Source organism: Etheostoma cragini, chromosome 15, assembly GCF_013103735.1.
Source record: "Etheostoma cragini isolate CJK2018 chromosome 15, CSU_Ecrag_1.0, whole genome shotgun sequence".
Classification (NCBI taxonomy): domain Eukaryota; kingdom Metazoa; phylum Chordata; class Actinopteri; order Perciformes; family Percidae; genus Etheostoma; species Etheostoma cragini.
Window position 1 is genome coordinate 23,487,292 of NC_048421.1, and position 20,621 is coordinate 23,507,912.

Consider the following 20,621-nt stretch of genomic DNA (forward strand, 5'->3'; position numbering starts at 1 on the left):
GTATATATATATATGTGTATATGTATATATGTGTATATATATATATATGTGTGTATATATATATATATGTGTATATATGTATATATGTATATATATATATATATATATGTGTATATATGTATATATGTATATGTATGTGTATATGTATATGTATGTGTATGTATATATGTATGTATATATGTATATGTATATATATATGTATATGCATATGTATATGTATGTATATATGTATATGTATGTGTATATATGTATATGTACATATGTATGTATATATGTATATATGTATATATACAGTGTATATATATGTATACTGTACTGTGTAACATTCTTATATTCTTCTCTCATGTTCTGTTGTTGGTGGTCAACAGTAGGTTTATGATAAGAAGTATTATATTCATCAATCCAAATTGGGAATAAATAGCACAATAAATAATAATAGGAATCCAAGCCCATCTTACCGCTTGGCTACTGGAAGTAATGGGTCGGACCAAAATGAGCTTTTGAAGGATGATACTGACTAATAATTTAAAAATATAATTACAATAATAATACTGTATAGGTCACACAGGTTCAACCACAAAAGGACACATAACTCATCTGCCACTCAAATCATGAGATTCTTCTGGGCTTAGGGTGACTTTAAGGCCGGGAGAGCCACCTTTGAGATGCATCACCTGGCCCAGACCAACAGGCAAGATGTGGATTTTGGGGAAAGGGACCCGCTGCCTTCTGTCCCCTGTCCCCTGAGACGTGAGGCTGTTGTGGTATCCGCTGACATCGCTGTAGAGTACCACACACATTAGGAAAACATGCCATTATCTGGATTTTAGGAATTCTAATCATCATATTCAAAACTGTGAAGATGAATGAATAACTAATACACAAACAGATAAACACATGTGTGCTAGTATTAGAGCACGCACTGCAGTGAAGATGACTCAGCGACTAGTGTTGCCATGGAAACACTGCCTCTTTGCGATCAGTCTCTTAGTAACTGTGCCGTTGCCGAGGCAGGAAACAGAAGTATTCAGATCCTTAAGTATAAGTACTAATAACCCACTGTAAAAAAAAATATAAAATACTCCATTACAAGTAAATCCTGCATTGAAGATTTTACCTCGTATTGTCAGGAAAATGCATATAAACACACACACACACACACACACACATTGCAAAATTAACCTTTTTTTTTTCTTTTACATAATACATTTGCAAAGAACTTGTTTTGTTATTGCGTTTACATTGAGGGGGGAAGTCATTTAAATATTTTCAGCAAAGGGAAGGGGTCTCCCCTCCTTCCTGTTCCGCTATCAGCCCAGCTAGTCCACCCGGACCAGGTTTCTTCTCCACACAGAGCCCTGTGTGTCTGCTTGCGTTGACGTCACAGCTGACGCACGGCAGCCTGGAGTGGCCGGCTCCCTCAAAGGCCTGTACGCTCGGGCTTGAGCAGAAGTATAATTAGCCAGCAGAGGGAGAGATACACAGAGAGAATGGGAGGAGAGGGGAGGGATGGAGGGGCTCGTGGAGGGAGCTTGAAAACAAGCTGTCACTGTTTGCTCTCTGAGATTCACGGGATAATAAGTAAATCTGGATACTGCCAATGATTTCCTGAATCGATTTGATACTGATTCACGCGGTCCTAATCCAATTACAGTTCCGATACGATTCAAGCTCAATTAGGGTCGGGGAATTTCAGTTACAGTAGCAAATTTGCTTGAATATAAAAGAGATTCCAGAGAGCTTATGATGTGAACTGTAGAAGCAAGAAGCAACCCTCAATGCAGTTTTTTATGCACCAGGTTAATATTTACATAAAAGGTTCCATGACATGGTGCTCTTTAGATGCTTTTATATAGACCTTAGTGGTCCCTAATACTGTATCTGAAGTCTCTTTATATAGACCTTAGTGGTCCCCTAATACTGTATCTGAAGTCTCTTTTATATAGACCTTAGTGGTCCCTAATACTGTATCTGAAGTCTCTTTTATATAGACCTTAGTGGTCCCCTAATACTGTATCTGAAGTCTCTTTTATATAGACCTTAGTGGTCCCTAATACTGTATCTGAAGTCTCTTTATATAGACCTTAGTGGTCCCTAATACTGTATCTGAAGTCTCTTTATATAGACCTTAGTGGTCCCTAATACTGTATCTGAAGTCTTTTTTATATAGGCCTTAGTGGTCCCTAATACTGTATCTGAAGTCTCTTTATATAGGCCTTAGTGGTCCCCTGATACTGTATCCAATGTCTCTTTTATGTAGACCTTAGTGGTCCCTAATACTGTATCTGAAGTCTAATTTTCCAAAATTCAGCCTTGGTGCAGAATTCCAGCCACTAGAGCCAGTTCTACAATGATCTTGACCAACTGCCACTTTGCTTGTTTGAAGGCCATGATGTTTGTCTCTCTTGGGTGGGCCAAATTCTCTGGGTGGGCAAAGTAGAGAATGGGGAAGTAACCTTGCCCCTTATGACCTCATAAGGAGCAAGAGTCCAGATCAAGCACTTTCTCTAAAGGGCTCCGACAGCTTTGTTGTCGCACAGACCGCTACAGGAATAATCTCCTGTTTTGTTGGGATCAATAAATAACTATCTATCTATCTATCTATCTATCTATCTATCTATCTATCTATAAGTAGTGTTTAAGGTTAAAGGAACACGCCACCGTTTGTTGATATTGGGCTTATCACGGCCTCCCCTAGCTGTAGATGGGGGGGACAAACGCATTTTTTGTCTCAATGCATGCAATGTTTTAGTCCGGTGCAACACACACACACACACACACACACACAAACAATCAATAGTTAGATTTTTGAAAGCATTTCTAGTTTAAAGCATTTCACACCTGCATAAAACTTTTGCACAGTACTGTATATCAGAAAGAAAGGGTATGGATGTAAGGAATGAAGACGTTAGGGTAAATAGGTTCAGGGTTAGAAGGCGTAGGTGTAGGGTGAAAGTGGACAATGCAGAAGAGTTCGGTTTGTGTCCCAAGGAGACTAATCGGAAAAAAAGAGGACAAAAAACACACTGTAGGAGTTAACTAACTCCAGAAGATGGCAGCACTGCTACGGCAAGGATGACAACTGCTGTTAAACCGCAAAGAAGAAGAAAATGCCATCAAGAAATACAAATAACATCATACATTGTCATGGTATAACAAAACATTTGTCCAGAAAATAAACAAGATACATACAACAAAACAAGTAAAGAAAGGGAAAAACTGTCCATATTTCTAGACAATCATGTTTTGGTTATTTTAACTATATGAAGTGATTTAAGAAGCAAATCTATTTCTAACTTAAATCCATGGAAGGAAGGCCGTCCCTTAAGCCATTTCTGCTTATGAATAAATAAATACGCAGGGCGAAAAAAATCAACAAAAACATTACTTTTTTAATTGCTGAAAAAGTGACCAAAAAACATCAAAAACATTGGAAAAAGCCACAAAAACTTGTAAAAAATTTGACTAAAGATAATTTAAAAAAATGTCAAAAATTTGACAAAACAATTGGAACAAAATTGACAAAAACACAGAGACAAGTGTAGAAAAAACTTCCTGTATCAGAACTATGACAAAAGAACGTTGACAAAAGTGCCAAATGTTGAAAAAGTGACCAAAAAACATCAAATATATTGGAAGAAGCGACAAAAAATGTCCAAAAAGGACTAAAAGCTATTTAAACAATCGTCATAAAAGTGACCAAAATTGGATTAAATTTGACAAAAACACAAAGGAAAGTGAGAAAAAGAACAAAATGGTGACATTTCATTTAATCTCATTTTAATCCCTCTCATTAAATGTCACCTGTCTTTTAGTTTGGACAATGTACCACACCACAAGTTCATTTTGGTGTGATAAATATAAAATGTGATAAACACATTTGTCAGATAATCCATCAAATACTGCATTCAAAATAAAGTGAAGGAGGTTTAATTCAAAATTCTTCTCTCTCAGTTTTTTTCCCCACTTTTTTTAAATTATCTTTTAGTCAATGTTTTCGTTGCTTTTTCCAATGTATTAATGTTTTTTTGGTCACTTTTTCACATATTAGAGATAATTTTCCCGCTGAAAATCTACTGCTCCACGCTCCAGTCCAGTAGGTGACAGTAACGCACCCATAAACTCGTTTCCCAACCGCCATTAAAATACAAAAAAAGAAGAAGAAGAAACACTACACCCCCCCTCCCTCCCCAAGCTAACCTTAACGACGAGTTGCTAACCGATTTGTGGAGCCCTGACAAAACATAATAGTGAGAAGTAGCCCTGAGGAACGTCACGGTTACCGCTGCCAGCGGGTCATGCAGCTTTCTAAAAGGTAATGAGCCGTAAAGCCTCGGGGTCTCGGCTCAGCGGCGCCCACAAACTGCAGCCACACTGGAATGACTGGCAGCCCAGGTGGGTGTTCTGCTCCGAAGGAAGCTGGTTAAAATAAACCGGGGTCTCTTTGGGCCTGTGCGGTGTTGCTGTATTAACTTGTGGCCACTTAGAATGGAAATACTTAATGTCTCTTCACTATAACATTATATAATTGCCTTAATGTCTTCCAAACCGAAAATGAATCTTGCCATTGCTTGTCATGCAGTATACACTAACGTTAAACGAAACCGCTGTTGACTTTTGAACGCGGAGCTAACGGTTAGCTAGCTCATTTTGTTTAGTAGCATTTATTAGCTAAATAATGCCTGCAGCTAACTCAATTAACGCTAATGGCTAATTGACACCAAGCTATACTAGTATCCACATTAACGAAAATGAGAATGACGTCCCTTGAGCCGCATTGATAGTACAAGTGAGTGACTACAAATTAACCAGAAGTTAATACAAATTCAAGTTTAGCTAGTTAGCTAGCATCGCCACGGTACTGTTCGCGCTGGCTAACGATAGCTAGTTAGCCGGGGGAAGACGCCATACGTTAGCGTTATACAATTCCTAATTAACTTCCGGATATATGTAGCTAAACAACGTTCACATATAGTATGACCCTGTTTGTCTTCTAACTTTTTGAACTGATATTAAGTGACTGCAAAAGTCGACTCAGCAATTATCGAATCATTAAGACCCCTGAGTTCACCTCACGTGTTAACGTAGCTTACATTTGTAACGTGAGGTGTTACAGTTGAATCATTTCTTTTTAGTGGGCTAACGTTAACCAAGGCTCCAGCTGTTAAGCAGTCCTAAAGGCCACATGTTCAATTTGTGACAATTTTGTTCATCAAAATTAAATGAACTGCAAATTGCTTTAGTAACATGTACCACTAATGCACACATTTTTCATGAGGCTTATGTTCCTGCATCTTAAGGGCTTGATATTATGTGTACAGCGGCATTTTCTCAAGCAAATATTTGTGTAACCAAACAAAACTTTGGGCATGTTGCTTATTTTTTTGATTTTTTTTGTGGGTATCAGATTGGTACTACTTGTCAATTTTAAACAAGGTCTTTACAAACATTACAGCATCACAGTTTACACATAACAGAGTTAAATGCACAAATATTCAGAAATAGAGGATGTTGGAAACTTGTGATATGTCTTGGGAACTTTTCTTGTGGATCTACAAACCCCAAAAAACTTGACATGTTAAGTATGCAATAACCACAGTTACATCAGTTAGGCTGTTCACAAAGTAATGTAAATGTAAAGTTCTTATATAACTCTTTTCTAGTTCTAAGCGCTTTTGCATAGTACAGGAACCATTCATACAGATTTACTGTGGCCGAGGCCGCCGTACAAGGTGCCACCTGCTCATCAGATACACACTCGCACACATTTACACTTCAATGGTGCGGCATCGGGAGCGACTCTGGGTTCAGTGTCTTGCCCAAGGACACTTTGACATGGGACTGCAGGGCCAGATAGAACCACCAACCTTCCGATTGGCAGGTGACGACTCTACCACTGAGCCACAGCCGCCCACAAAGGATCGTAGTAGTGGCATCAGTCCCATGATCCTACATAAAACTATTTTAGTGGACTTTCTGCTGTCATCGGCTTGGTGCTGCTAAAAGAACACATCAGGACGTCACACAAATGGGTCTTTAGTGACACTCCCACTCTGCTGATCCCCCCCCTTTTTGAACGCAGCCTGACAGGCAAGTCAGCCAGCCACAGTGCTCTCTGCTGCTGGTGACTCCAGCAGAGACATTTACAGGAAACAGTCGGTATGCATTGGACACATTTAAAATTACATTTTACATACAACTTTCAGGGGATTTGCCAAACTCGTAGATATGTGGCATGCCTGTTTCCCTTGCCGATATACTAAACTATTGAATGATTCATTAAGGGTGTCACCGGAATTGTCGATGCTGCCACGCCCCCACGTCATGTCCGGTGAAACAGTGCCATGTCTTAAAGCAACCATATGCTTAATGGCAAAAGGTGGACCTGCACCCGTCTGACCCAGAAACACTTTGCCCATAGACTTAGTATGGCTAAAGAAACTTCTGTATTTCAGCGGATAACTTCTTTTGGGTACATAAACTAACCAGCCCGGACACTTAAAGTGTCCTTGTTTAAAACGTTACGTTTTTAACATTTTAACGTTTCTTTAGTAGCCCAATCCAGAGTTGTTCGACTGGGCACAAAGAATGCGCATAATAGACCCACAGGACTGCGCCCGCCCACTTCGCCTTGCACACCCCCATTTCACGTTCTGCCAAGCAGGAAAAAAAAAACGTATTGAAGTGCTTCGAGTCAACATCCTGATTGATTGAAGATTGGATGTTTTAGTCTGCATGCACGTTTTGTAGCAGACTAACAGAGCAGCTTACATTGGTTATATTAGAGAGAGTCTCCCTCTCTTCTCTCTGTCTGCTCAGCTGCTAACTCCTAAGTTCCACCGGTTGCGGAACGGCTGCGCAGTCAATAGATCAATGTGTGTATTTCCACTGACTGCGGAATTGTTGTATCCAGACTCTGTCCTAGCTCCGGCAATCCCCAGCCCCTCAGAGCAACTACTAAGAGCTTCTATTTTTGCCGTAGAGCTTCTATTTTGGCCGGATGCCGGAGAACTCCGCAGCATCTCAGCCCTCGGCAGATAGTGCGGGACAGGAAGTCGAGCACAGAAACAAAATAAAACATCTGGTTAACTTTCAAAATAAAATAGAGCATGCTCACGACGGATCATATTTGCCCACACTACACCTTGAAAACATCACAGTTGTTTCCCTTCTCCTCCCAACCTTTTTTTTTAATTTGACATATTGTCAAGTTTCTAATTGACTGAAGATATGTTGTTACATTATGTTGTTAAATGTTTCAAATTTGACAATGTAGTGTGGTACATTGCAAACAAAGGTCAGATATTATATTGCATCAAAGTCTTTTTTAATACATGGCATGGCATCCTGTGCTTTAAAAAAAAAATAAAGCACAAAAAAATCGAACCGTGACCTTAGAATCGAAAATGTATTTGAATTGAGGATTTTGAGAATCGTGACACCCCTATGATTAATGATTTTAAATCAACAATTTATTCTAAATTAAATCATGAAGAATCAAAAATTAACATTAAATCATGATTCTCCAATATTTTCACCCCTTTCAGTTGTTTTGTAAAACCCTATAATAATGGATAAGATGATGCCCTAAAGCCAAATCCAACGTGAAACCATGCAGTTACTTCAAGTGTACGATTTGTCTTTTTCCATGTGTGTCTGTCCAATGTATTCAGAGTTGACAGTGTGTCATCCAGCCAGGACGGACTGAAGTCCACAGAGCTCGGTTCAGCAGGGTTGTACGACGTGTTGCCCTCCAGCTGCCCTGACCAGCCAGCGGCGCCCAGCGATGCTAACCCTACTGCAGATACACACCAGGAAGAAGGTGAGGCCCCCAAGCTGAATTCTTGCTCAACACTTTCAGTTTGTTATTAGTAATACAATGTGTCTGCAGGTTTTAATAAGTCATAAAAAACAGTACACAAATTAGGCAAGACACATTAAGTGCAAACAATATTTTTAATATGTGAGTTATGTAAGGAATTGGTTTAATCCAACATGGTTTGTGTCCCTTAGATGGATATGAAGCTGCTCAAGGTGTCTGTGATACTACATTTGGTTGGAAGTCGGTGGGGCAAGAGTTGAGGCCCAATGACGTGACAACGGATTTGACTCCTTTTCAGCATGGAAACCGTGCTTTAGCTTCAAAGGACATGAGGAAATTGCAGGGTAAGTTCTTTGTATTCCAGTGTGTGATTTAGTGACAACAGCAATTGCGGCGGATAGCATAACATATGTTCGTAGGATTTAGTAGGAAAAAATCAATCTACTTTGACCTGTCCAAGCTGTTCTAACTGAAAGACTGCAGGAATTTGTGGCCGCTTTTAACAATTTTGGGCTTCCGCTCTCTATCAAGGTCTTAGGCGAGTGTGACAGACTGACATAATGGACTGTAAATGCAAGCTGACACCTGGGATGACATTGCAAACGCAAGTCCACGTCATGAAGGGAGAACTTTAAAAAAAATAAAAATTTAAATGCTGGAATATCTCCCGGGTACCAAACACGTCATTGTTGGCAGTTCAAGATAACAAAAATCTAATCTATCGTTCATAGTCAAACTAAATGTAAATGTAATGTAAATGTATTTTATTTATATAGCACTTTACAACAACCGATAAGTGAACCAAAGTGCTTCACAAAAAATAAAACCACAGATTTAAAACAACAATACACCACTAACAAAAAATTACAATAATGAATGAGAAAAAGTAAGAAAAGATCAAAAATAAAAACAATACAATCAATACAAATGTGCCATCAGATTTCTAGGTACCAAACGCCACTTTAAAAAGATGCGTCTTAAGTCTTGATTTAAAAAGACCCAGGTCAGTAATGATACGCATCTCACTGGGCAGCTTATTCCAGAGCTTAGGTCCAGAAACCAAAAAAGCGCGGTCACCCCAGTGTTTCAGTTTTGACCTGGGCACTTCCAACATGAGTTGATTAGATGACCTCAACGTCCTTCCACAATTACGAATAATCAGCATGTCTAAAATGTAAGATGGGGCAAAGCCATTAAGAGCTTTAAAAACAAACAATACAATTTTATACTTAATTCTAAGGTGTACTGGGAGCCAATGGAGAGAATAAAGAATCGGAGTTATGTGATCTCGTTTTTTCGTGCCCGTTAACAGGCGGGCCGCTGCATTTTGGACAAGTTGGAGACTGTTAACAGAGGACTGGGAAACACCCATATACAGGGCATTGCAATAATGCAGTCTAGAGCTTATTAAAGCTTGAATAACCTTCTCAAGGTCATGACGGTTTAAAAACGATTTTACCTTTGCCAGAAGGCGCAGCTTAAAAAAGCTCGATCTAACAAAATTATCAATCTGTTTGTTGAATTTAAAGGAACTTTCAAAAATCACTCCTAAATTCTTTACCATCTGTCTGGCCGTTGGAAACCAGGGACCAAACCCGTTAGACACAGATTCCCCAAACAGAATATATTCAGTTTTATCCTCATTTAAGTGCATAAAGTTTTGGGCGAACCACTGCTTAATGTCCGTGATGCAGTCAACTAAGGTACCTTGTACATCACCAGGCTTCAATGGCAGATAGATTTCCAGATCATCTGCATAGCAGTGAAAAGATAGGTTGTGTCTGGCTATAATTGACCCTAGCGGTATTATATATATATATATATATATATATATATATATATATATATATATATATATATATATATATATATATATATATATATATATATATATATATATATATATATATATATATATATATAATGAAAACAAAATAGGGCCAAGAATGGAGCCTTGCGGAACTCCACTGGAAAGAGAGGCACAGGAAGAAGTCAAATCCCCCATCATCACAGAGAAAGTTCTATTTGATAAGTATGACATAAACCACTTCAGTGCGGTGCCATGAATGCCAACAAACTGTTCCAGCCGTGACAGGAGGATTGTATGGTCTACCGTATCAAAGGCAGCTGTGAGGTCTAGTAGCACTAAGGCAACAGGACATTTGTTATCTACAAAGAAAGCAATATCGTTATGTACCTTTTAATAATGCAGACTCAGTGCTGTGGTAAGACCTAAATCCAGACTGAAATTTTTCAAGGACAGAGTTGTTTTCCAGAAAAGGTTTCAACTGTATGAAAACAACTTTTTCCAAAACTTTAGAAAGAAATGGAAGATGAGAAACGGGTCTAAAATTACATAGCAGTGTAGAGTCAAGGTTAGGTTTTTTAAGAAGGGGCCTTACCACAGCATGTTTAAAGGCAGCTGGGACGGTTCCTAGGCTAAGACAGCTATTCATTAAATCCACAAGCCTAGGCCCAACAACATCAAAAACCAGTTTCAGGACTCTAGTAGGCATAAAATCAAATGGACAATTTGTGGACTTCAATGATCTCACTATCTCGCTAAGGGAAGATAGAGAAACTAACTCAAACTCCTCAAACACAGCAGAATGAACTGGAGCAACAAAAAATTCCTTATTAAAACCTTTCCTAGTACTCTGTCTAACAGAGTCAACCTTATCAACAAAAAATTGAAGGAAATTTTTACAAGTGATAGTTGACACATCAGCAAGAGCAGAAATTGGTGGGTTCACAAAAGAATTAATTGTAGCAAACAGGACCCTAGGGCAGTGACTGCTGCTAGAAATTATATCAGAAAGATACTGAAATTTTGCCTCTCGTAGGGCCCTCTGGTAATCAGCAAGACTGGCCCGCAAAAAGTCCAACGAGACATGCAGTTTATCCTTCTTCCATTTCCTTTCAGCCTGCCTACAACGTTGCCTAATGGTACGAGTATTGTCATTAATCCAGGGATCCGTTTTTAATTTATTCGATCTATGCCGGAAAGGGGCGATAGTGTCCAGAATCCCGGAGCAGGTAGAATGGAAGAGAGAGAGAATATTGTCTGGACAGGTGGGAGAAATCTTTCCATTCATGGCGAAAAACTCTGATTCCCTAAATGCAGCAACGAATTCATCAGCCGTGGTTGAAGTGATGATACGACGCTGGCACGATGGAGCCGAAGACTTTCTAGCTGGAGGAGGGGCTATATATTCAAACACAATGGGAAAATGATCTGAGATGGCAGTCTCAAAGATCTCTTTAACGTCAATTAAAAGCCCAAAAGAAATAATGAGATCCAAGGTATCTACTCATGATAAATGAGCAATCTGAACTGTACTTTCTTTGTGGTTAATTTTTTAAGTTCATAGCTAAACATATTTCCTGATGCCAAGGTATACTGTATATGATGATAAACATTTTGAACCTGCATATGGCCGCATGCGATGGAGTGAGAGTGTGGGTGTGTTGTTACTGACATGCGGTGTCATCGTTCCAGACAGAGGGATGGCTCACTCGGAAGAGTCTCGGCTGGCCAACCTCCTGCGCCGAGTCTCCAGAGAGGATGACCGCGACCGCAGGCTGGCCACCCTCAAACAGCTGAAGGAATTCATCAGCCATGGCGAGAGCAAAGTGGTCAGTCAGATTGTGTAGATTATCTTCCTGTTTTAGCGTAAACCCACTTCATTATAGAAATAAGTTACTATTGTTACCCCCTCTTCTCTTAGATATTTAAAATTGTTCAGTGTTGTCGGTCAACAGTGACCCCAGTAGCTGTCTCTGACTCAGGCCATTTTAGTAAACTCTGTTTTGCTTTTATGTATTTTTTTGGGACAGAGCACAGACTAGTGATCGGCGATGCTCTATTTTAACTACTGTTCATTATTATTCTCTTGACTGAATCACATTTTATGAGGGGCTTAAGGTGCCCAAAAACTCACAAATATTTGCACACACGTCAAAACTGGTGAAAATGTTGCTATTTTATGGGTTTTGTGCTCGTTTGCCCAGCTCCCTGTACTCAATACACAACCCCTTTTTAATAACTAGTGAACCATTTGATGTAAACACTTCAGGTGGAGGCATCATTGAACCCGGCAGTCCCTTTTTCTTCTGACAGTCTGCTCCATCTCAACTTTGCCACGCCCCCCTTTTTATAACTCCCTATGTACTGTTTTCCATAGACATTAAAAGTTTCCTATCAGCACTTTGGCCATTAACCAGTAACCTAGTTCTCGTTTCACGAAAATCTCTACAACCGATGGGGCGTAACCCTAGGTAGCATAGTCACCGTAGCTATATTTATGAGAAACGCATCAGCAGGAAATATACCCAGATTGTCTTTGAAAGATCATTTTCCTGCTGCACTGTCCTGAAGGTTGGTGACTGTATACAAATGTCTGACTCCTGCATTCTTCACTCGATGTTGAAATGAAAACTTCTAGATCTTAAACAGCATAAAGTCAACCTCATTGTCATTGTTTCAAATGAAATGTCTAGAAATGGAATCAAAGTACAGATACTAACACATGACTGTCCTGTTACTTTGTTTTTTGTCTCACACAGACCCTGGTCAAACAGTTGGACACTATCCTCAGCACCTTGAACGACATTTTGAACGAGAGGTGAGAGGAAGCTGCATGCTCTAAGTTTATTGGGCTTAGGCTCTGGACATGCTAGAAAAAGGTGTTGTAATGTCAGAATAGGTGGAACGTGTGTCCAAGCCAGTAGAAATGGTACTTGCAAAACAATATTTAAATTAATAATAAAACATTTTTTAAACGCCTGCCTTATTTCCTACGAGGCAGTCGTTCACTTGTCAATCCTTTTGATGTCAGCGCTGTGGTCAGAGGCAGAGCTATCATCTCAAACCAATCTTCGAAAGCATGTGAATCTTTTTAAAAAGATTTTTCTGGTATGGATCAAATATTTTTTTGTAGTCTTTTTTTTTAATACTTTTTATTGCAATTCCTTCACTTAAAATCCATTACTTTACAAAGCATTGCAGTTCTTTTCAAATCCTTGCAAAATATCTTTTGGATATGTATGTACATATCTATGTAGTCCACCCAGTGATGATGATGATGATGATGATAATCATCGTGTTGAGGTTTTGTTAAAACTCGGTCTGAGAGTGTCTGCATGACAAAAATATTTAACTGAAGTGCTCTCAGTTAAAGACTTTTTTTTTTCTCTGAGAATTCAGCACCCAGTGAAAAATTTTTAGACAAACATTTAAATAAAATGTAAGCATTATAAGGGGGTATGACTTTGTGGCTGAAAATGTGGACGAGAAGGAATTACCAGGGCTCAGTCACCTTCACCGTGTGTTATCAACAACTGAATATGGTCGTAGATCGCTGCTATAAAAACACAGATGGTTCTTCAAGCTATGGCTTCTCTACATTTGCCATGATGACGCTAGCTAGCAAGAAGCTTGTCATGGATAAGCGTACTGTGTGTGTAAAGCCCTCAAAGTGCAGGGTGGATACCAAACAAACTTCTGGTCCACCAATTAAGTTTTTTGTGGGAACTCAGAATTGAACTATGTTCCGCAAGCAAATTAAGTCTAATCATTTCTGTTAATTGTGATTGCTTTTGGTGTACATTAGCACCATTCTGAAAGTCCTCTACCAAAACGTTCTGGTACAAATACATGTACAAATACTCTCTGCTAGTCCCACGTGCCAATGCGGCCTCTAACATGTAGTTTTCTTCCCTGTGTTGGTGACGTGTGCAGCAGTAAGCTGCTGTGGGAGTTGCGTCAGGACGCGGCAGCCTGTCTGGGTCTCCTGTGCACAGTGCTCAGCTACGAGGCCGAGCGCATCTTCAAGTGGCTCTTTCTGAAGTTCACCTCGGGCGGTCGGGACGAGGTGAAGCTGTTGTACCTGGTTGCAGCACAGCGGGCTTTGGAGGCCGCTGGAGAGAGGAAGGCCTTCTCTCACGTCATGCAGGTAACCATACACCGTACAGCTCTGGGCTGGGCTTTGTTCTTTAAACATTCTGTGGCCAGCAAGTTCATCATTTTGGATAATTATCAAGATTGAGGCCAAGCCTCGTGTATACTATTTTTTTATTTTTTATGTAGCATAAAAAATAAAACTCCAAAAACGGAGGGCCCCTCACTGCACAAGGGCCCCTGGGCACGTGCCCAGATAGCCGGTATGGTAGATCCGGGCCCGCCCCAATGGCTTATGCCTGATGGTGGGCAACTTACGTCCTGTGGGTCACCGGACTTGCAATACACTGGGGGAAACCCTGGTGTACAGTGGAAAGTTTATAGCGGCTTTTGTGTGTTTTAGCTGGTGATGAGCAACCTGCAGTCCATCCTGGAGAACGTGGACACACCGGAGTTGCTTTGTCACAGTGTAAAGTGTATTCTGCAGGTGGCTCGCTGCTACCCGCATGTCTTCAGCACCAACTTCAGGGTAAGCGGTTCAGCGGTGACATGTTTTGTTGCGTATGTTTGAGAACAACAGCACGGGATCAACTAAGGTGTTTTGTTGTTTGGACACAGGACACGGTGGACATCTTGGTGGGATGGCACATTGACCATACACAGAAGCACTCCCTCACTCAGCAAGTTTCAGGTTAGTTGGCTTTCGTAACGTTTTGACACTATCTGCCGGTATTAAAGTTGATTGTGTTTACCACATACGTTTTCTCAGCTGTTGTTTACTTCGGTCTGTCTGCCTGTGGCTTGATTGAATTAATTCAACAATTGCATTTAACAACCGGTATACATAGACGTTTCAGCTGGTTTTATTAGGGGTCTCATCTGACCGGTTCAGAAGTGCTTCAATATTAATAAATACCGCTGTCGCCAGTGCTCTATAACGGTGACCCGAATCATGTTTTGCGTCTATTTTTTCCTCCTTTTTACGCACACAACCAGTAACGCTGCCTGTGTAGACGAGGTGTAAAACCATAACAGCAGTCCATTGCGTTTTAATCTGCTACTCTGTTATCCCTCTCTGTGTTCAGGCTGGCTACAGAGTCTGGAGCAGTTCTGGGTGGCAGACCTGACCTTCTCCACCACCCTGCTGGGACAGTTCTTGGAGGATATGGAGGCATATGCAGAGGTGAATTTAGGCCAGTCTTAAAGCATCCCACATTACGTTTTTCAACAGCCATGCTCTTGTGCTAATTGGGCTCATCAAGTATCATGAAGCAGTGTACAGAAATATATATTATGTTACATGCTAGGACAACAAATTGTATATTGTTTTTATTAATGTTTTCTATGCCACTGTAAATACTTGGAAGATCAGCTGTTAATACTGCCACACAGAGCTGATGTGGGGTTTTGTCAAAGACGTGACTGAGGCTGTGCTCTGTTTAGGATCTGAACCATGTGGTGTCTGGCGATGTGCTGGATGAAGACATCCCCCCGCCCTCAGTGTCACTGCCCAAGCTGGCAGCTCTGCTGAGGGTTTTCAGTACAGTGGTCCGCAGCATAGGAGAGCGATTCAGCCCCTTCAGAGGACCACCCATCACGGAGGTCTATGTCACCGATGTAAGAGCCACATCCAGGGCCACTTGACTGGAAACTGAGCAGTGTTACTTTCATAAAAGATGCACTGAATGCTAAATCCAGTCAACTCTTTGGGGGGAAATGAAAAAGCTGTATGAACATGTCATTGTATGATGAACATTTATCACTCTTTGTTCCTTGTAAAACGCATTCTGAAATTCAGCTGAAGCTTATGAGGCTTTAGCAATTCTGATTTTACACTAACAAGGGGATCTTCCAAAGTTACAGCCTTGTTTGTGCCAAATTCCTTCTGTGTTAGAATACCTCTACTACAGCTCAGCAAGACAGCAGTTCCAGGACTCAAAAAGAGGTTTTTTAATACTCAAAGGACTGCGGTGGTTAACCATAGACATTGCAGTTTAAGACGGATATAAAATTGGCCGATTAGTGAGCAAATGATTATTGTTCCCATAATAGAAATTGATTTGCTATTGGTTAACAGACCTACTGTAATAAGGCGTATGGACATGTCTCACAAAACCTACTGACTCACTTTATTAAGTTTCAATGCATTTATTTATTTCAAACATTTGTTGTAGCAAAATAATCAAATGTGAAACCAATTACATGAGAGGCACACTTTGGCTCCAATGGAATTTAAAATTTGCTTTACTGTAACGCATAGATGTTAGAAATATATCCTAATAAAGTTTAATGTATTCCACTCAGTCACTGTAAATGCCCTAGCAGAGCTTTCATGGTTCCCAAATAATTTTTTCCTATGCTGTACTTCCTCAGGTTCTGAACCGGGTTCTGGCCTGTGTGACCACGGCGAAGCAGGTTCAGTTCTCTGAGCCAGTTCTCACAGCAGGGAATGAGTGTGTGGGTGTGTTGCTAGCCAGTGTGGAGCCCTGTGGTCAACTGATGGAGGGTGTCCTGGCCTATGGCCTGGACCAGTTGGACTGCTGCCGGGCTTGTGGACCGGACTACAATCTGGCAGTGCTCAGCCTTGTCACTCTGGTACCTCTACTTTTAGAGTTTGATCACACCTGCACTTTGTTTCACTTTAATCGAAACCACGGTGTTCATCTTTGTCATCTAGCAGCGGAGCAGCTAAAACTAATCTGGTTACACTTTTGTTGCACACTTTAAGCAAGATAGAATACAGGATTTTCAGTAGTTTGCCCTGTCTTTATTTTGTCTTGCGTAGAATTACGTGCCTTTAAAACGTTGTTGTGGGGTTGTTTACTTTTGTGCTTTGAATAATATTACCAAACTGTAGCACAGTTATGTTCGATTTCACTGTCGGGCAGAACTCATCCCTTCATGAGTATTTCTGCAAAGCCATACAATTTTCAGATAAGGGCTTTCAGGACAGAGAAGACTAGTAGAGCTTTACACTCTTTTTTTTTTTTTTTTTAATTCTTTTTTCTGTAACATTTTCTTATAGGCATTTTGACTCTGCATTTGCTTTCAGATTGTGGACCAGATCAACACGAAGCTGCCTGCGTCCTTTGTTGAGAAATTGTTGGCACCCGACTCCCAGCTGCTGAAGCTGCGCTTCAATCGAGAGAAAGAGGTGTGTGTGTTACTTAATTGAAAAAAAAACTGAGACTTTAACCAGGTGAGCTAGGTTTATTTGCTAACATGTAAAGCCTGGTGCATGTTTTCTTTATAGCAACTACACTATGTGGCCAAATGAAGTGGGTACTCAAACATTACAGCCATATGATAAAGACAGTTGAAAAACAATGAGCATTATTCTACTTCTATACCCTGAGGAAACGTAATAATTTTTTGACACATGCCATTGTTTTGCCATTGATTCCATCCCACTTTGTTACAACAGTTGTACAACAGAGACCTTATTTTATGATATTGATCGATCAAACACAAAGATTCTATTGTACCTTAAAATAATGTTTCCAAAATGGTTTCAGTGGTTCATTAACTCCTTGGAATGAGACATAAGCATAATGGTAATGGTAACAGAAATGGACAATTCTGCTCCCAACCTGTAGGGGGGGACCAAATAGGAAAAGTGTGCCAGCAACCATTCCCTATCACTACAGCCCCGGCCCGGGGACACATCCACAGTCAGCTCCCCTTTGCTTCTGCCGTCTGTACGGGTAGCTAAATTTACCAGACAAAACGGGAATACGGGACCAAAAAGACTAATAGTAATTTAAAGATATGGTAGCATTGGATCTACATGAGAAAGAGAACTCTGAGAATGCAGAATCGCGACACACCCCTTTAACTCCCACTCTGCTACATAGGTTTGTGGAGCTAAGTGTCGAGATTTTGGTTTTATTTTCCATATCGTTACAGCCCTAATACTGTAGTGAGTTCTGTGCATTGTTAATAAGGACACCTTACTAGGAAAAATAGGCCAAGTACAAATGATACAAAACTTAAAATTGGGGTTTGGTAAGGGCTGCTTTTTTTTTTTTTTATTGTTGAGGTTAGGTTAAATTGGAGAGAAAAATAAATGTCATTTGACATTTTTTATGTCTTCAAACACTTGCTAAACGTGTGTGTGTTTCTACTCCACAGGTGATGTCAGCTGTTCATGGTGTGTACCAGGCGCTGCTAAGCCTGAAAAACATTCCAACACTCGAGGCAGCTTATAAAATGGTGTTGGGTGAGATGGCATGTGCCCTGTCCAGCCTGACGATGACCCTGGAACCCTGTGGTGCCCCTGCTCCCAGCAGCCCGTGCCCCAACATCCAGCACCCTGCTTTTGCCTCCCTCACCCTCCCCCCGGAAAAGGCCCAGTTCAGCCTCATCTTCGACCTCAGCACCCTCACCACCATTGGCAACACCAAGAACTCTCTCATCGGGGTGAGCCACAGTGCTGTACTAAAACTGAAACAAACTAACCAAAATATAAGTGTTCAATATATCATACAAAGAAAAAAAAAATCATACTTTATCGGTCACGGCCTCAAAAAGTTTATCTGTACATTTATCTGTAGCACACTGGTCTAAAGCCATATCTCCATAATTGTACTATTTTGGCCGTTGCCCTCAAGCTGGGTTATATTATCTCAGAGACGCCCTCATGAGTCTGGCAACCAATCAAAAATGACAACTTGTGACAATGGTTGAACAGGAGATGTGCGTCTGTTGCGGGGCTACCAAAGGCGCTTTGGACCTGATCATATGAGACACCTTTCACTGTGCAGAGACCACTTCTAGTCTGCAGTGGAGTTCACGTCCTTGACTCATAGACTCAGAATCACACTGAAGTATAGCAAATAATTACCAGATAAAAGTTAAATTCCATTTGACCTTTCTTGCTCAGTCCCTATGCTTTGCTCTCAGTGAGTCAGTCTGAGTAGTGTCTAATCTTCAAATGATTCTGCAATTAACATAGTTGTTTTCCTGTGGAAAGTTTGGCAAAAAAAATAAAAAATTAAGCTAGCCATTGATATTTATTGCAACCACAATTCTTAAGCTGTTTGTCTATCCACTATAATACCAAATGTTAGTGTTGATTAGGGTTATCCCTTCTGACTGGGAAAACCTTGCTAGATGGATAGTAAACTAAACCCAAAGACACATTGTCATATTATTGTCCTGGCTTTAATTGTGAAGCATCATTAGGACAAGATGAACTGATGTTTTATGTGGCCATGCATGTTCATGTTGAAATGTGTTTGTGTCTGTTTTAGATGTGGGCGCTGTCTCCTACGGTCTTCGCTCTGCTCAGTCACAATCTGATGCTGGTCCACTCTGAGTTAGCCGTCTACTACCCCGCCATACAGTATGCTGTGCTGTACACCCTGTACTCCCACTGCACCAGGTAACACAGCAACCTGCTGTCCACTACAGCATGCAGACTTTATACACCTATTAGATGTTATGGCATAAATTGTTTAATTTAGCCATTTGCACTTTCAAGTAAACTCTTGGCAAAAAATACATTTTTCACTGGATTAAACGGTTTAACTTTTTTTTTAAGATCAATAATTGCAACACCTCTCTAAAAGACAATACGTAATTGTGTTAAATAATCGTCATTTCAATATGGACCAAAAATGATTGTGACTGATTTTAATCAAAAAGATTTTTTCTCGTAATCAAGCAGCCCTACTATCAGTCATTGTAATAGTAATAGTTAGTTCTAAATGTCCTCTGAAGTCCCCATTCTTTAAAGTATATGGCGTCACAACTTGCTTTCTAATCTGAGGGAAACACTGGTCTTTCCTTTTTTTTTTTTTTTTTACAATATGGAAACACCCTGGATTTTTTTTAAATAAAAACAATGTGAACAGGGGAAAAAACTGAACATGGCGGGTGTGATTACGAGTGCCTGCTAAGTTACAGAACCTGCACCTCATGGGAGCACACAGGTTAAGTATTTCGGCAGGGACATTGCTATTTCAGCTGTAGTAAATATATTGTCTCAACATCTGCCATATTGAAAGAGCAATGAAACGGTTACTGTTACATGTTAAAGCTGCTCTGTGGCTACTCCGTAACTGGCCCTGTGTCTCTTCTCTTTGATTGTCCAGACACGATCATTTCATCTCGTCCAGCCTGTCGTCTTCTCCCTCCCTGTTTGATGGCGCTGTCATCAGCACCGTGACCACGGCAACAAAGAAACATTTCAGCACACTGCTAAGTCTTCTGGGAGGTCTGCTGGTGAAGGAGCACCTCTACCCCGAGGCCAGGTTCTTCATCATGCCAATTTACACAACAGAACATGTACTTAACAGTGAAATGATCAGTAGAACAGTTGACATAGTTCCATCAATGCGCATCAACATAATAGTCTTATCACCCCTAATTGTCCACTCTGTCCACTCCTCGGGGTGCCACTGTGACACTGAGGTAACAGGAACTCTGAATGTGCCGCTTTGGTCTTGGTACACTAGGAGTGTCGTTGGGCTTTCCAACAATAATCTCACTCATAACCAGTTGTCGGCACAAGCACACATGGTAGGGCTGAACGATTCTTGATTAAAAATAGGAACCATGACTTATTTTGTAAAAATTGAGATCATGATTCTTATGGTTCACAATTCTCATGGCAAGCGTTAATTGGGGGTTGTCAAACATCGTCAATAATTAACGTTGCCTGAAAACTATGACCACTACGGTCAGAAACATTGTGCCAAAATATGAACAATAACGTTCCGGGCTCATCTGCTAATGTTAGCCACTGACCGTTGGCTTAAAACCATTCAGCAAATAGACGGTACCGTAGGGAGGTTACGTTAAACCGGTGATTTAACATCACCAATCATTTTACACAGTTTAACACTAAAGCAAAACACTGACTGAACATTACATGACGCTACCTTTTTCATGTCGGTT

At 40.4% G+C, this 20,621-nt stretch overlaps 1 protein-coding gene across 2 annotated transcripts in view; it reads left to right on the forward strand.

The window, feature by feature from the left end:
• Nucleotides 1-4,137: 4,137 nt before the first annotated feature.
• smg1 (SMG1 nonsense mediated mRNA decay associated PI3K related kinase) overlaps nt 4,138-20,621 on the forward strand; it is a 63,310-nt gene continuing 46,826 nt past the window's right edge. The window contains exons 1-15 of one of the 2 annotated variants that reach the window (XM_034893484.1): nt 4,138-4,395; nt 7,674-7,822; nt 8,014-8,166; nt 11,322-11,458; nt 12,389-12,447; nt 13,563-13,776; nt 14,125-14,250; nt 14,340-14,412; nt 14,807-14,904; nt 15,165-15,338; nt 16,095-16,316; nt 16,774-16,875; nt 17,853-18,140; nt 18,974-19,104; nt 19,817-19,975. In XM_034893484.1, coding sequence (XP_034749375.1) covers nt 4,319-4,395; nt 7,674-7,822; nt 8,014-8,166; nt 11,322-11,458; nt 12,389-12,447; nt 13,563-13,776; nt 14,125-14,250; nt 14,340-14,412; nt 14,807-14,904; nt 15,165-15,338; nt 16,095-16,316; nt 16,774-16,875; nt 17,853-18,140; nt 18,974-19,104; nt 19,817-19,975 — 2,162 coding nt within the window. In that variant the 5' untranslated portion in view covers nt 4,138-4,318. The remainder of the gene's footprint in view (nt 4,396-7,673; nt 7,823-8,013; nt 8,167-11,321; nt 11,459-12,388; nt 12,448-13,562; nt 13,777-14,124; nt 14,251-14,339; nt 14,413-14,806; nt 14,905-15,164; nt 15,339-16,094; nt 16,317-16,773; nt 16,876-17,852; nt 18,141-18,973; nt 19,105-19,816; nt 19,976-20,621) is intronic. The other variant, XM_034893485.1, reaches the window with a different exon arrangement.